The sequence below is a fragment of the Peromyscus californicus genome, unplaced genomic scaffold (assembly GCF_007827085.1).
Source record: "Peromyscus californicus insignis strain IS unplaced genomic scaffold, ASM782708v3 Scaffold_5__1_contigs__length_169319896, whole genome shotgun sequence".
NCBI classification, from domain to species: domain Eukaryota; kingdom Metazoa; phylum Chordata; class Mammalia; order Rodentia; family Cricetidae; genus Peromyscus; species Peromyscus californicus.
The window spans coordinates 27,675,188-27,691,997 of record NW_026294573.1 but is presented as its reverse complement, the minus strand read 5'-3'; the positions used below and the strand labels follow the sequence as shown (position 1 = coordinate 27,691,997).

Here is a 16,810-nt window from a genome sequence, read left to right as displayed (position 1 = left end):
GCTGCTCTTGCAGATGACTTGGGTTGGGATTCCAGCACCCACATGATGGCTAACAATCATATGTAACTCTAGTTCCAGGAGATCTGATACCCTCATCTGACCTCCATGGTCACCAGCCAAGCACATGGTGCACATACATACATGCAGACAAAATATTCAAACACATAAAATAAATCAACAAATGAAAATAAATCCTTTTGGCTGGGTGGTGGTGGTGCACATCTTTAACCCCAGCACTCAAGAGGCAGAAGCAGGCAGATCTCTGTGTTTGATGCCAGCCTGGTCTACAGAGCAAGTTCCAGAAGAGCCAGGGCTACAAAGAGAAACCCTGTCTCAAAAGGAAAGAAAAAAAAAAGCCCTTTAATAAAAATCAAACGAATCAGTAAGAACCCTTTGAGCACCTATTTCCTACTGCAAAAAGCAGTAAAATGAGTTGTCCTAAAGGAGCCCAGTCTATCCAAAATGACCATAAACACCTGGTATAGCTGGAGAATTTCTCTCCAGCTCCTGCCAAGTCCCGGAGCCCACTTATAAAATAAACACACAGACTCTTACATTATTTAAACTGCTTGGCCATTAGCTCAGCCCTATCATTGTCTAGCTCTTACTCTTACATTTAGCCCATTTTTATTAATCTATACTTTGTCACGTGGCTCATCGGTACCTTACATCTTCCTTGTCCTGGCGGCGGCTCCAGCCAATCTCTCCCTTCCCTTCCTGTTTCCTCAATTCTCCTGTTAGTCCCGCCTATACTTACTGTCTGGCTATTAGCCAATCAGTGTTTATTTATACAGAGCGCTATCCACAGCAACCTGGCATGGATCTCATCAAACATAACTCAACTTTGTTAGAAAATACTGTACGTATATTTCTAATCTTGTTCAAGGTATTGTACCTATACAGTTCATTTAACAATGTAATGCAATTTTCTAGTCCTTGAAAATTATTACTATTTAGAATAATAAAGAAATGCAGGTTAGTAGTTAGTCATTACAATCTAACTTGTAGTCATATTAGGTGTTTTCAAGGTCAAGCAGAAATATATTTTGAATAGACAGGTCATCTTCAAACACTTCAGAGAACTACAGAATATGGCATTTAAGCCGGGCGGTGGTGGGGCACGCCTTTAATCCCAGCACTCGGGAGGCAGAGGCAGGCGGATCTTTGTGAGTTCAAAGCCAGCCTGGTCTACAGAGCAAGATCCAGGAAAGGCGCAAAGCTACACAGAGAAACCCTGTCTCGTAAAACCAAAAAAAAAGGAATATGGCATTTAAGATGTTTTAATAACATAAGTTTTTTTTTTTTTAATGACAATGAGACATGTCTGCTCCTGGCAGCATCAATCTACTTCAGAGAAGATGATGGGCATTGAAGAAACTCCAAACAGAGTTTACTTTCATTGAGGCAAAAGTTATCCACTGGGCAAGAAAGCATCCTTTTCTCAACTGCTGACAGTATGCTGTCCAAATGGACAAGCAAAACATAAAAGAAAGGACTGCTGCACCTTGCCAAGACAAAGTAGAAAGACTCTTTAGAAAATCCTGCTTCACAGATGAGTCTGTCAAATATGCTAAGCCTGTAGGCCGATGATGCAAAGGAACTTTGGGTGATTGTCCAGGCAGCCGTCTGTTTCTGTTATTCTTCACATCTTTTGGAAGTCGCTTGTTGGCACTTCCTGTTTAACTAGGTAATAGTATTTCCTTCTCAGGTCTCTGAGAGAGTTGAAGATTAGAGTTTTCCTTGTTAACAAATTCAGAAAAGAAACTCACTAAAGAGGTGTAAAGTGTCTAAGTTTGAAAGACATCAAAAGATAGTTTGGTAATACAAGGTTAGGATAGAAAGTGAATTAGGTACATTTTGAACTCACCAAAATAAGACAGATAATGGAATATTTTTGCTGAATTTGTCAAATGCAAATGGACTAGACATTGTTGATTTATTTACTGCCTATATATATTGTATATAGTTACTGTACTTATTGTATATAGTTTTTCTTATATTAGTTATAATTTTTTTTTATTTTAGACAAAAAAAGGGGAAATGTGATATTTATTTGTGCTCTAACAAATAAAGCTTGCCTAGGAATCAGATGGAAAGAGCAAGCCATTATATTAAACATAGTGGTCAGGCAGAGGTAGCACAAGCCTTTAATCCCAGCACTGGTTAACCACAGAGGTCTGGAGGTCTGTACAGACAGACAGGAAGTGATGTAGCTGGCCAGAGATAGGAAGTAAGATGGCAGGGCACAGAAAGGTATATAAATTGTGAGTATACAGGAAGTAGCTCTCTTGAGCTGAGGATTTCCTAGTGGTAAGAATTTGTGGTTGGCTTGTTCTATTCCTCTGATCTTTCAGCTTTCACCCCAATATCTGGCTCTGGGTTTTTTATTAAAAAGACCGTTTAGCAATTTGTGTTATACAACTTTCTAACGATTTAAAATTATAACGGTCAAAGGCAGTTAAGTATCTTAAATCCCACTTCATCCATGAAATTTCAGATTGAATAACCTTATGCATCATACAGGTCCATGTAGATAACTGCAACAATGCACAAACCATCTTAAAAGAAATATTACATGTCAGGCATGCAGGCACATGCCTGTCATCCCAACACCTGGAAAATAGAAGCAGGAGGCAGGAATGCAAGGTAAACCATGGATACAAATCTAATTCAAGGCCACCCTGGGCTACATGAGATTCTGTTTCAAAAAAATTTCCAAAAAACAAGAACTGTAGTAAACAGCTCCCACCAATCTGCCTATAATGGAACTTAACATTTTGAATGGGGGGGGGGGGGGGCGGCATCTGTATCACAGAAATCAACACTTTTGAACATTTTAACCAACTACCAACAATAAAATGGATTATGGATGCAAAAGCTATTGAAAATATTGGATGTAGGGCTGGAGAGATGGCTCAGCAGTTAAGAGCATGGACTGTTCTTCTATAGGACCCAACTACAATTCCCAGCACATAAAATAAAAATAATAATCTTTATTTTCTTTTTCAGTTTTTTGAGACAGGATATCTCTGTATAGCCTTGGTTTTCCTGGGACTCGCTCTGTAGACTAGGCTGGCCTCAAACTCACAGAGCTCAGCCTGCCTCTGCTTCCATGTGCTAGGATTAAAGACATGTGCCACTACCACCACCAGGCCAAAATAATAAATCTTTAAATCTACATATATTGAATGCAAACATCCTCCACAATTTATCACATATAAAAGCTGTGCGAGTGCTCCATGTGTTTAAGCGTTAAAAATCGTGTCGAGCTGTGGTGGCGCACACCTTTAACCCCAGCACTCAGGAGGCAGAGGTAGGCTGATCTCTGTGAGTTCGAGGCCAGTCAGGTCTACAGAGTTAGTTCCAAGACAGCCAAGGCTACACACACACACACACACACACACACACACACACACACACACACACACACACAAAACCTGTCTCAAAAAACAAAACAATGATGATGATGATGATGTTTGAAAGCTGGGGGGTGGCCCAATGATAAAGCATGCATGCATAAAGCCCTAGGTTCAATCCCCAGAACCGAAAAGGAAAAAAGGTGTTACTTCTTTCAATAGGGTATCACTATGCAGCTCTGATTGGCCTGGAACTTGCTGTGTAGATCAAGCTGGCCTCACAAAGATCTACCTCCCTTTGCATTCTAAGTCCTGAATTTAAAACCATGGCCATTTCCTGCTTAAACAACAAAAAGTTTTGACTGCAATCAGTTGTCTACCTGTTAAATGTAACCTATAATACAAAATATACTTAAAAAGTCTAATTTGTTACCAAAACACTTCGATTTTTCTAAGACATTCTATAAAGCAAATCACAACAGCATGAGTAGCAAATGAGTATCTCTCTCTGAATTTACACCATAGTTAATTTATCCTTTATATTTCAATTAGTAGACCATACATGTTAAACATATTCACTCAAGACAATGAAGATACAGTTTACTACAGATCACAAATTGAAGAACAATTCAGAATTTCAAAACTTATGCATTCTATATCAATATTCTAAATGAACTATTTGGACATACTATTACGAAGCTTAATCCATCCTATGATCGGATAAGAAGAGAACCTAACATTTTGCAAATCTAAGACTACCAACATTAATTTTTTTCTTGTTGCATTCTTGGTTTTTTTGGTTTTGGTTTTGGTTTTGGTTTTTGGTTTTTTGAGACAGGGTTTGTCTGTGTAGTCCTAGCTATCCTGGAACTCACTATATAGACCAGGTTGGCCTCGAACTCAGAAATCCACCTGTCTCTGTCTCCCAAGTGCTGGGATTAAAAGCTTGCTCTACCACCATCCAGAGCAACATTAAATTTTAATTGTGAAAAATACTAAAATGCGGGGCTGGAGAGATGGCTCAGAGGTTAAGAGCACTGGATGTTCTTCCAGAGGTCCTGAGTTCAATTCCCAGCAACCACATGGTGGCTCACAACCATCTACAATGAGATCTGGTGCCCTCTTCTGGCCTGCAGGCCGAACACTCACTGTATACATAATAAATAAATCTTTTAAAAAAAAAGAAAAGAAAAATACTAAAATGCAATGTACTTAAAAGACTAATGGGAGAGATGGCTCAGAGGTTGAGGGCACTGACTGTTCTTCCAGAGGTCCTGAGTTCAAGTCCCAGCAACCACATGGTGGCTCACAACCATTTGTGGTGAGATCTGGTGCCCTCTTCTGGTGTGCAGGCATACGTGCAGACAGAACACTGTATGCATTAAGATCAATTTGGGTAACAGAAGACTCTGGCTTCAAAGTAAAATAAATAAATTAAAAAAAAAAAAAAGACTAATGACTAGGTAAAGGGATGGCTAGATGGAATAACTTTGTGGTAAACAAGTATCTAAAAAAAAAAGAAAGCCAATAGTAGAATCTAGGAGTTTGGGTATGCGGTTGCACCCTGAATTAAAATTGTATTTTTACTTTTCTTGATAGTTATAAACAGTTTCCTAATGAACTGTTGAGGGGAAACATCTGGTGTATCCTTTATGATTTTAAGAAGAGAAACAAACTCCCTATGGCAGGAGTGCACCTCAGTGGTAGAGGCTTTTCTCCCAGAGGTTAAAGCCCTGGATTCAATGCCCAGCAATGGAAGAGTAAAATAAAAACACTAAAAAAACAAACAAACAAAAACACCTAAGTGGCACCCAACACAAGCGTTTGTAGGGGGCAACCCTGTATTCAAATCCCAGCTCAAAACTCTGGACTTCGAAGACTTAATTACAGAAGAAATCAATCTGCATTTCCTCAGCCACTCATGGGCTGCGTAGCTCCCACTGAGTTGCACTCCTCACAAAGCACCTCACACTGGGTCAGGCACTCAGTCAGCACTCAGTATGTTAACAGTGTCTATCTTTGAATGGACACTTGTTTTATGTTGAACGAATAAGTATTTCGGTTAAGAGTCGGTGGCAATGTTTTAACCAGGTTGTCTTAACAACTAACTCATCATTTTGAGACCTTTTCCAAAAAGGAAGACTCCTGATAGGAAATTTGATGCTTAACAAGCTGGCCAGAGGAAGTAAAAGAAATGCCTTGAAAAGCTCAATCGACAGTATTATTCTCCATCTGAAGAAAATCACTCACAATTATTATTTTTTTTTAAAGTTTCAAGACAAACTTTTAAAAGGCTTTCAACAACTCTTACGTAGACAAGGCTTCCCCTAGGCAGGCAGGCTGGCTGGGTACAACCTCCTCACGACAAAACTTGTCACTCTTCCTAACTGCAGGTAAAGAAGCTAGACTACACCATATTCGTAGCTACCAAAAAAAAAAAAAAAACAAAAACAAAAACAAAAAAACCTTCCTCCCACATCAAGACGCCAACCCCACTTCTTCTGAGGTCCACTCTGGATCTCGATAACGGTCAAGGGGGAGGGGACAGTAGTAAGCAGGAAGATGAACTGGCGACGGCGTTCCCGCAGCACCCTCCCGGTCACTCCCCCGAAGGCAACCCTCCACGACTTCTTCCCGCCACCGCTGCCCCCACCTGACCTCTCCCCCCGAGAAACTTCTCCACGAGACTCCGGTCTCCTCGGGGATGCAGGAGCGGAGCCTGACACCTTGCGTCTCCCCCCTCCGCCGGCTCCCAGACGACTACGCACGCACCACCACGACCGGGCTGGAGAAGAGAGGGGACCCCAGCGGACCCCAGCGGACCCCAGCCCCCGCCCCTCCCCCTCCCCGCCGGCCACCCAGCTTTGTCCCACCTGCCGAGGGGACCCCAGGGCCGTCCCCCGGGCCGCGCCTCCCTCGGGCCGTCGACCGCCGCGCCGCCCAGGAGCCCCGGGCTGATCGGGGCCGGCCGCGCCCCGCCCCCCGCCCGCCAGCCCGCCGCCCTCCCGCCCGCCCGCCGCCCTCCCGCCCGCCCGCAGTCCGGAGCCCGCCCGCGGCCTCACCTCACCTACCCTCTTTCGGGGGCCGGTCTCCACCTCCTGCTCCGCCATGTTGGGCCCCGCTCGGAACCGCGGCGGCTCCCGGCGCGGCGGCCGCGGCCCCTCTCGGCCCCCGCCCACACTGCAGACACGGCGCTTCGCTCGCGACGGCCCGGTCCCCTTGGCCCCCGCGGGGCCTGACGCCGGAGTGACGAGGGGGGCGGAGGCCCGCGCGCCGGCCGCAGCTCCCGGGGTCCCACCGAGCGGCGCGCGCGTGGGCACGAGGGCCTGCCGGGGCAGGGAGGGGGGGGGGGCCGGGACTCGGGGGGTTAATGGCCTCCAAGGGGCCCCGTGAGTAGGATTATTTTCTCTCAGAGAAATTCCTCCGCCTGTGGTTTCTTAAAGGGATCTCCAAACCAGCCCCTTGCGCGCGTCCTTAGTGCGCAGGCGCACCACAAGCCCCGCCTCCCTTTCCCACCAAGCCCCCGGTCCTGAGCGTGCGCGGTGAGTGGCCTAGACTAGGCCAAATCCCGTTCGTCTCGTTGCTGCCAGCAGCTGCTCCCACCACTCAACTATGGCCGCTCCCTTAAAGGGACCATGACGAAGGGGTGGTGGCTGAGTGAGATCTTAATGAAAGGGCCATCTGGAGGACTGGGAGAAATGACAGTGAGGGGTTCACATCACCACCCTCCACCTGACTGCAGACATATTGCTGAGGAGAAAAAAGGTTGATGAGCTGAAGTTCTCAGTGACCCTTTGAGCAATGAAGAATCCCAACCAAGAAGAAAACAGGACTGTTACCTCAAGGAAAAAACCAACAGCTTGTCAAGAGGGAAAGGGCAGAGACTATCAAGGACCAACCTCCAACCTTAAAATCAGATCCACTGGTGGTTTTGAAGACAGAACCAACCACAGAAGATAATTTCTTCAGTAGTTATTGTCATTAGAATAACAAAATGGGGAAGGATTCTAGAAACCATCTACTCCATTGCTTTCAAAGTTAACATTTCAGTATGGTCGTCGGAAGTAAGTTAATTTAACTCAAGATATTTCGTGGCTGGTGAGGAACTGGAACCCAGACTGGAGTTGCATTCCTCAAGGAATGCACAAAACTGTCTTCCGGGAAAGAGAACATAAAATGTAAAAGTGCCTAGATATTTGAAGAACGTGATTGCTCTCCTGGGAAGATGTGTGAGGAAAACCTTCAACTGCTGTCTGTCATATTTGCCTCCTCTGAAGGAGCTTGAAAAATCTGACTTAAAGGATAAAAACCTAACTATCAAAGCAGAAAAATCCAAGAAGAGTGGGCTCTCTCTTCCCTGAAAGACACTGAAGAAAGCTGAGGAGAATGAGAGCTTGATTTATTCCTCTGTCTAGTCTAGTCCTGGAGTCCTCAGATGGAATAAAACTTCCCTAATGTAATTCTTTTTTTTTTTTAAGATTTATTGATTTATTTATCATGTATACAGTGTTCTGCCTACATGTTTGCCTGCAAGCCAGAAGAGAGCACCAGATCTCATAGAAGGTTGTGAACCACCATGTGGTTGCTGGGAATTGAACTGAGGATCTTTGGAAGAGCAGCCTCTTAACCTCTGAGCCATCTCTCCAGCTCCCCTAATGGAATTCCTAATGATGGCTTAGGGACAAAAGAGAGACATATAATAAGCAATACAATAAAATTGGTTAGGGTTGGTTGGGTTGGGTTGGGCTGGGTTGCTATATAGCTCAGGCTGGCCTGGAACTCCTGATCCTCCTGCCTTGACCATCCCAGTGCTTGGAGTGCTAAGATAATAGAAAATTCGCAAAGAACTAATTTTTATTTTTTTTAAATTTAAGTCTCTGATTGAAAAAGTGTCATTCTCCATGGCAATACTTATTTGAAGGGGACCTAGCAACTCCTATACTCACAGGACAGAGTCAGTCTGGAACTGTACGTTCATGTGTCAGTCAGTAGCTCTTCGAACTCAAGAAATTCTGCAGAAAACTGACATGGCTGCACATTTCCATGCTGGTCCTGGCTTCCTAGCTTATACCTGTTACCTTTAGTTTCACTCATGGGTAAAAAAAGAGAAATATATTCATTTCTGCCAAATAATTTCTTTTTTAATATCCTAGACTCTTTCATTACACTTCCAGGGAAAAATCAAATATAGAGAGGTTAAGAAAAGACATTTTTGGTGGCTTAAGAGCGCTGGCTCAGTTCAATTCCCAGCAACCACATGGTGATTCACAACCATCTGTCATGGGATCTGATGCCCTCTTCTGGCATAAGGTATACATTCAGATAGAGCACTCACATACATAAAATAAATAAATAAATCTTTTCTAAAAAAATTTTTTTCAGTGAATATAGGTAACTTAAAGACTGGATGGTTTCCACCTTTTTTTACAGGCTGTAGAATAATCCCTTCTAATTAAATCTAACAATTTAAAAACGGAGCTTCAGTGGCCAGGCAGTTGTGGTGCACACATTCATCTCAGCAATTAGGAGGCAGAGGCAGGTGGATTTCCATGAGTTTGAGGCCAGCCTCGTCTACAGAGTGAGTTCCAGGACACCCAGAGCTACACACAGAAATTTTGTCTTAAACGAAAAAAGAAAAAATGAAACTTCAAATTTTCAGCTGAAAGTAGGGAACCCAGTTTCAGCCTTGCCCTCTCATTTCTTCTGCTCTCATGCCCCCTCCTATCATTAGAAAAAAGTTAGGCTTTACCACACACACACACACACACACACACACACACACACAAATGGTTTAAAGGCATTGATATAGTTCAATTACGCTATATTTTTCTTCTTCTGCAGTGCTGAGGACCCCCTCACACGTGCTAAGAAAGCATTCTACCACTGAGACACACACCCTAGGCTCATTTCCGTTTTTCAAAATGAAACCAAAGCCCAGATGAGAAGTGAATGGCACAAGATCACAAAAAGGATTAGTAACATCATCAAGACTGACAGACATCTTGACTCTCAGCCTAAGGCTCTCCACCACAGCAGGAAGTTTCTAGAGGTCTAATGTGTTGGATCTTGAATAATAGTCATGATTTGTACATTCCAGATAATGTACAAGCATACCAGGGATATTCAATGCAATTATTTATGTGTAAGGGGGAAAGAGAAAGCCAGCATGTAGGGAGCACCATGGAGTTAACCAAATTTTATAGAGAGGTTCATAGAGAACAAAGGACTATTTAGTACATAGTCATTAAACAGAGAGGCCAAGACAGAATTCAAAGATACACACTTCCTTGGATACTTGAAATTTCATGAAGACTATAAATTGATGACCTGATAGTCAAATCTGTCCAACAGACAGATATATATCTGGCCTATCTTAGTCAAGTTGTTTGTTTTGTGACTTGATTTCTCATATGGAAATGGGTTACTGGAAGGATTAAATTAGTCAACACATGCAAATCTCTTAGAACAACTCTTGGCTGCAGGTACTCCATCTTAGTCACTGTTCTAGTGTTGTGAAGAGACATCACAACCAAGGCAACCCTTTTTATTTTTTGGTTTTAGTTTTTCAAGATAGGGTTTCTCTGTGTAACATTCCTGGCTGTCCTGGAACTCACTTTGTAGACCAGGCTGGCTTCGAACTCACTAAGATCTGCTTGCACCTGCCTCCCAAGTGCTGGGATTAAAGGCATGAGCCATCACTGCCTGGCCCAAGGCAACTCTTATAGAAGAAAGCTTTTAATTAGGAGCTTGCTTACACTTTCAGAGGCTCAGTCCATTATCATGGCAGGGAATACAGCGCTGGAGCAATAGCTGTGAGCTACATCCTGTTCCACAGGCAGAAAGAGAGAGAGAGAGAGAGATTGAGCCTGGCATGGGCTTTTTAAAACCTCAAAGCCCACCCTTCAGTGATGCACTTCCTAATGTTTCCAATTCTTTGAAACAGTTCCACTCCCTGGTGACTAAACATTCAAATGGTAAGCTTATGAGGGCCATTCTTACTCAAACTGCCACATACTACATCAATATTATTATTTTTAAAGTGTTTTTTGTTTGTTTGTTTGTTGTCTTTTCTGTTTGTTTGTTTTTCAAGACAGGAATCTCTGTGTAGTACTGGCTGTTCTGGATCTCACTCTGTAGACCAGGCTGTCCTGGAAATCAGAGATCTGTCTACCTCAGTGCCACCACTGTTTGGCTAAAGTGTATATATTTTTTTATTTGTGTGTGTGTGTGTGTGTGTGTGTGTGTGTGTGTGTGTCTGTGTGTGTGTGTGTGTGTGTCCACAGGCAGAGAGAGAGAGAGAGAGAGAGAGAGGTGGGGAGGGTTTCAGGGTGAGTGCAGGCACATGTGTGGAGATCAGAGGACATCTTTGAGGAACTGTTCTTTCCCTCCACTGGGGTACCCAAAGATCCAACTCTGGTAGTCATAGTCGGGTTTCGGCGGCAAGTGCTTTTTTCCCACAGAGCCATCTCGCCAGCCCAATATTTGCTTTTGTTATTTATTTGTTTTATCATTCCTAATTTTAAAATTATATTCCATCATTTAAAATGTGTTAATTCACCTAGACTAATTCACTAGTTAATTCACTAGTCACTTTCCTGACTTCTAAATAAAGAAATAAATCTAGAATACAATGGTGGGGTGATATTTTGAACTATGAAGCCGATTCACTTTTCAGCATCTCAAGTCACACTTCATTATAGATCCTTGTCTGAAGGACAGGCCTGAAAAGAATTTCTCTAATCAGAAAAGATTAAAATAGGTTTAATGGGGTAAGAAATCATTTGCTGGCTTGCCTTTGTTCCATTGAATCTATTTAGTTCTGTAAATAGTAAAAATCATACTCAGAGTTCGCTCACACTCCAGAGAATATACTTCTTCCATCTAGAACAGCTAACCCATGAGACTGTGACGCAGAGCCTGGCCTTTAATAACAGGATAGAATTGGGGAGGGCACCATCAGTCAGGAGGCCTGGGCACCCGTCTCCCCACTCTAACTCTTCAATACAGAAAGGATTCCTTCTTGCTCTAAGAAACAGAACAACTTGCAGACTATGGCCACACGTCAAACATCTGGTCACATATGAGTGAAAAGTGATGCCACAGCGTAGTCAGGAAAAGCAAAGGCCTGCATCCAGCCCAGAGAATCACTCAAGCCAGGTAAACCCAGGTTTCACATGAAAGAATTATGTAGACATCATTACTGAAAGAACCCTGAAAAGAAAAACTGGCCCTTTGCTCCCGAGTCACACAGAATATATCCGGAATTTCCTATAGATCCTGGGGAAGAAGGAAAGGGGCCAAGACTCAAGGCTGGCAACTGGATGGGCATGGCTATGTACATTATATGAGTCTGAAAACAAGGTAACAGACCTCAGAAAGTGTTACGATTTCCCTATAGGCTGTGAGAAGGCTCATCAGGGCCTGGCTAGGAAAAGTGCCACTCACTGGCCAGCAGGGTGCTGAGCATTATGGGAAAAAAGAAAAAGGAATCCAAGATCTCAGGCTTCTCTACCTGCAACGCCTCCCTCTAAACACAGGCACCATTTTAAATATAGGGCAGTTACATGAAATTCAAAATTCAAATTCAGACTTCTATCTACTTCATTCAAACACGCTTTAATCAAAACTGACATTTACAGGCTGGAGAGATGGCTTAGTGGTTAAGAGCATTGGCAGTACTTCCAGAGGTCCTGAATTCAATTCCCAGTAACCACATGATGACTCACAACCATCTACAATGAGATCTGATGCCCTCTTCTAACATGCAGGTGTATACGCAGATAGAGCACCATATACATAAAATAAATAAATCTTTAAAAAAAAATTTTAAAGACTGACATTTATATAGATGAGATACTATTCAGAGACTCTGAGAAGATAAAACGGTGCTGGGATATACAGTGGAGTGAAGTTACTTTAGATAGGCAAGTCAGAGAGTGTGTTTCTGGGGTGACAAATTCAAGCTAAAACTTAAATAATGACCAAGAGCCAGCTGTACTAAATGACTGACCCAAAGCATGCCAAGCAAAGAGAACAGCAAGAAAAAAAACCCTCACAAGCAAACTTGCTGTCTCACACCTTTAAATCCCAGCACCCAGGAGGCAGAGACAGAGGCAGGCAGATCTCCATGAGTTTGAGGCCAGCGTGGTCCACACAACAAGTTCTGGGCCTGTGGTGTTATTTTATTTGTGCTCTAATAAACAAAGCTTGCCTGGAGATTAGAGGAAAAAGCCAGCCACTGTATTAAACATAGAAGTCAGGCAGTGGTAGCACACACCTTTAGTCCTAGCGTTCTGAAGGCAGAGATTCATCTGGATCTCTGTGAGTTAAAGGTCACATTGGGAACAGAGCCAGGCGTGGTGGCACACGCCTTTAAATTCTAACACTAGTTAACCATAAAGGTCTGGAGATCTGTACAGACAGGAAGTGACAGAGCTGGGCAGAAAGAGGAAGTGATGTAGCTGGGCAGAGAGAGGAAGTGAGATGGCAGGGACAGAAAGGATATAGGCATGAGTATACAGGAAGCGGCTCTCTCTGGAGGCTGAGGGTTGGTAAGGTCCTATTCCTCTGATCTCTCAGTTTTCACCCCAGTATCTGGCTCCAGGTTTGTTTTATTAATGAGACCATTTAGCAATTCGTCCTACATAGGCCACCTAGGGCAACACAGTGAGACCCTTTCTCAAAAAGAAAGGAAATAAGAAAAAAGCCTTTCCACAGGAACGACCCTCAAGTGATCAGAAGCAGCCAGTGTTCCTAGAGCCCAGTAGCCAGTCAGAGGAACAGAAGATAGATTCAAAGGAAAGCAAAGATAATCCATGAAAGACTGTCTGCCTTTTCCTTTCTCTCTCTCTCTCTCTCTTTCTTCCTTTCTTTTTTTTTTTTTTTTTGTTGTTGTTGTTGTTGGTGGTGGTGGTGGTGGTGGTGGTGGTGGTGGTGGTGGTGTTTGGTTTTTTTGAGACAGGGTTTCTCTGTGTAGTTTTGGTGCCTGTCCTGGATCTCACTCTATAGACCAGGCTGACATTGAACTCACAGAGATCCTCCTGGCTCTGCCTCCCAAAGGGTGTGCACCACCACCGTCCGGTTCTTTTTTTTTTTTTCTTGAGACAGGGTTTCATATATCCCAAGCTGGTCTGGTCTCTGGGGAAAAAAAAGAAATAAAAAGGAAAGGAAAGGACATGACTGCTCCTAGTTATGGTGGTAGAGGAGAAAGTTTATTGTAGGTAAAAAGGAGAGCATAGGGACATCTGGGAGAATCCAGAGTGGACAAGACCAGACTGAGCTGGGCCATGTGGAGAGGGAGAGGGGAAGAGGAGAGGGACCGGAACAAAGTGCAGCAGCCAGGAGGCACAAAAGAGGCAGGTAACCAAAATGTCTGGATTACATAGGGAAGAGCTCCTGGGGGACAACTGCAGGACACACAGACATTAAGCATTCAGGAGGGTGGAACCCGACAGGGAATTAGCATAGGGAGGAAATCAAGGTCAAGGTCAGCAAGCTGGCTAGATGGCTCAGCCGTTAAAGGCTAGGCTCACAACCAAAAATATAAGTGAGATCAAATTAAAGGCCTGCACATGAAACAAAAATGAAATCAAAACCCCCAAACCTTGAACCAGTGATGTATGCCTGTGATTTCTATACTCAGAAAGGGAAGGCAAGGAGGATCAGAAATTCAAGGACACGCTTAGCCAAACAGCAAAGTAGAAACTTGTTAGGTCTCAAACCCTGGGGCAAATGGCTGAGGTGCCTATTTAACATATCAAAGCAGGCCTGGCCATCAGGTTCTCCCAGCATCCCTCAGTCCCTACCTGTTACAGGGTATGACAGGCATGCCCACCCTCTACCCTGCGTTAACAGCTTAGATGCAAGATTGCAAAACATCATATTCGAATTTCTGCCCTCCGGGGTTCTCCCATTGTGCTATAAGCCTGTATTTAAGACCTTCTCCCTCCTTCAATAAACGGCATTCGGCATTCAAGAAAATAAAATAAAATAAAACTCTCACCACAAAAAAAAAAAATTGATTTCACCTATGAGAGAAAGCCACTATAGAATGTGGGAAAATCCTGTGGTCTCTGGAGACCATCAGAGAACATGGATGGACATAAATGAGACTTTGTGGCAGTCCAGGTGAGTGAGACAGTAACAGTCTAGAGTATTGGCTATCGAGACAAAGGAAACTAGATGAATTCAGATGATGTTTTTGGAGATTTAACCAATGAGACTGCTAAATGAATAGGGGGTGGGGAGAGACAGGACTGACTTAATTGATTATTAACCTCAACAACTATGTGACTAGTGTAGCCTATTTTTTTTAAATATTTTTTAGAGTTTTTTATTTATTATGTATACAGAGTTCTGTCTACATGTAGACTTGCAGGCTAGAAGAGGGCACCAGATCTCATTATAGATGGCTGTGAGCCACCATGTGGTTCCTGGGAATTGAACTCAGGACCTCTGGAAGAGCAGCCAGTGCTCTTAACCTCTGAGACATCTCTCCAGCCCCATAGTGTAGCCTATTTAAATGAAGGCCAGGCAGTGTTGGCGCAAGCCTTTAATCCCAATACTCTCGCAGGCAGATCTCTGTGAGTTCGAGGCCAGCCTGGTCTACAGAGTGAGTTCCAGGACAGTCAGGGCTACATAGTGAGACCCTGTCTCAAAAAAAACAAAAAGAAAGGAAAAAAGAAAGAAAGAAAGAAAGAAAGAAAGAAAGAAAGAAAGAAAGAAAGAAAGAAAGAAAGAAAGAAAGAAAGAAAAGAAGTAGAGTAGTTTTGAAGAACTGGGAAGTAAATGAAGAAGGTCTTGGGTGTGTTGACTTTGAGATGTGTCTTACACGTCCCAGTAAAAGTGACAAATAGGCAGTTGGGCATTGGAGCCTGAGGTTCAGGAGAGATAACAAAACTAGATATGGAGCAGAGGAAGTCATCAGCATAAACTATAGGACTAGAGAGGATTTCCCAGGGACTATAAAATGTACTAAGCCCTGAAGCAGGCAAACAGAACTCAAGAAGAAAAAGAGGCTCCATAATAGAACAGGAAAGCCAGAAGAATGTGAGGTCTCAGACACCAACAAAAGTTTTTCGGTGGGCTGTTGAGATGGCTCAAGGGGTAAAGGCACTTGACACGTGATGGAAGGAGAGAACTGACTCTTGCAAGTTGTCCTGGCTAGAGCACAACACACTAAACAAATAGGTTTTTGTTTTGTTTTGTTTTTAATAAATACAATCCGTGAATGTGGACCATTATTTCAAGGAGTTTCACTGTAGGAGAGAGGGATGACCATGGTACTGTACACTTTTCATCCCAGGGTTTTGGTTAGGGTTTCTATTGCTGTGAAGAGACACCATAACCACAGCAACTTTTTGTTTTGTTTTGTTTTGTTTTGTTTTTTGAGACAGGGTTTCTCTCTCTGTGTAGCTTTGGAGCATGTCCTGGAACTCATGCTGTAGCCCAGGCTGGCCTCGAACTCACAGAGATCCGCCTGCCTCTGCTGGAATTAAAGGCGTGCACCGCCGCCGCCGCCACCACCACCACCACCACCACCCGGCCGCAGCAACTCTTTTAAAGGAAAACATTTAATTGCGGGTGGCTTACAGTTCAGAGGTTCAGTCCATTATCTTCAGGGCAGTACATGATGGCGAGCAGGCAGACACGGTGCTGGAAAAGGAACTAAAGAGTTCTACATCTTGGTTTGCAGGCAATAGTGTACCATACTGAGCACAGCTTGAGCAAAGGAGACCTCAAAGCCTATCCCTACAGTGACACACTTCCTCCAACAAGGCCACACCTACTCCAACAAAACCATACCTCCTAATAGTGCCACTCCCTTCCAGGGCTGTTTTCTTTCAAACCACCATACCCAGCACTCAGGAGACTGGCAGGTAGATCTCTGTGAACTACAGGCCAGCCTGTTCTATATAATAAGTTGCAAGTCAGCCTTCCAAGAGCTACACTGGGAGACCTTGTGTGGTGGCTATTCTTGGTTGTCAATTTAACTACATCTGGAATTAACTAAACACTATGAGGCTGGATATACTTGTGAGGGAATTTTTTCTTGACTGAATTATTTAAGTTTGGAAGACCCACTTAAATCTGGGCCATATCTGATAGAATTTTAAAAACCATGCTTGTTTAACAAGGTATTCAAGCTGCACCTTCATGTACTCATACAGGAATGTACAAGGATTACAAAGGCCCCAAAATGTGAAAGCTTAAGTAAGCACTGAGGATAGCTTAAGTTCTGAGGGTCTAAGAAAGTGTTGGCTGAGGATGTGAAAGCTTTAAAGGTATAAGAAAGTTATGTAAATGAAAGTTCTGAAAGTGTAAGAAGGTGACTTTGGATGATGGAAAACGTTTCAGATGTCTTTCCCCTCTATAATATTGTTAAATCTATACTTAATGGTTCAACCAGACCACTCGCACGGTGGGGTCTGGAGACCGCTCACCAGCAGGTTGCC

General features: G+C 43.5%; 1 protein-coding gene across 4 annotated transcripts in view; it reads right to left on the bottom strand.

Annotated features, from left to right (window-relative positions):
* Positions 1-6,834, bottom strand: part of Zmym4 (zinc finger MYM-type containing 4) — a 128,886-nt gene extending 122,052 nt beyond the window's left edge. Inside the window, exon 1 of one of the 4 annotated variants that reach the window (XM_052715876.1) lies at positions 6,428-6,834. In XM_052715876.1, coding sequence (XP_052571836.1) covers positions 6,428-6,466 — 39 coding nt within the window. In that variant the 5' untranslated portion in view covers positions 6,467-6,834. The remainder of the gene's footprint in view (positions 1-6,427) is intronic. The other 3 variants (XM_052715877.1, XM_052715875.1, XM_052715878.1) reach the window with 3 other exon arrangements.
* Between the last annotated feature and the right edge of the window lie 9,976 nt (positions 6,835-16,810).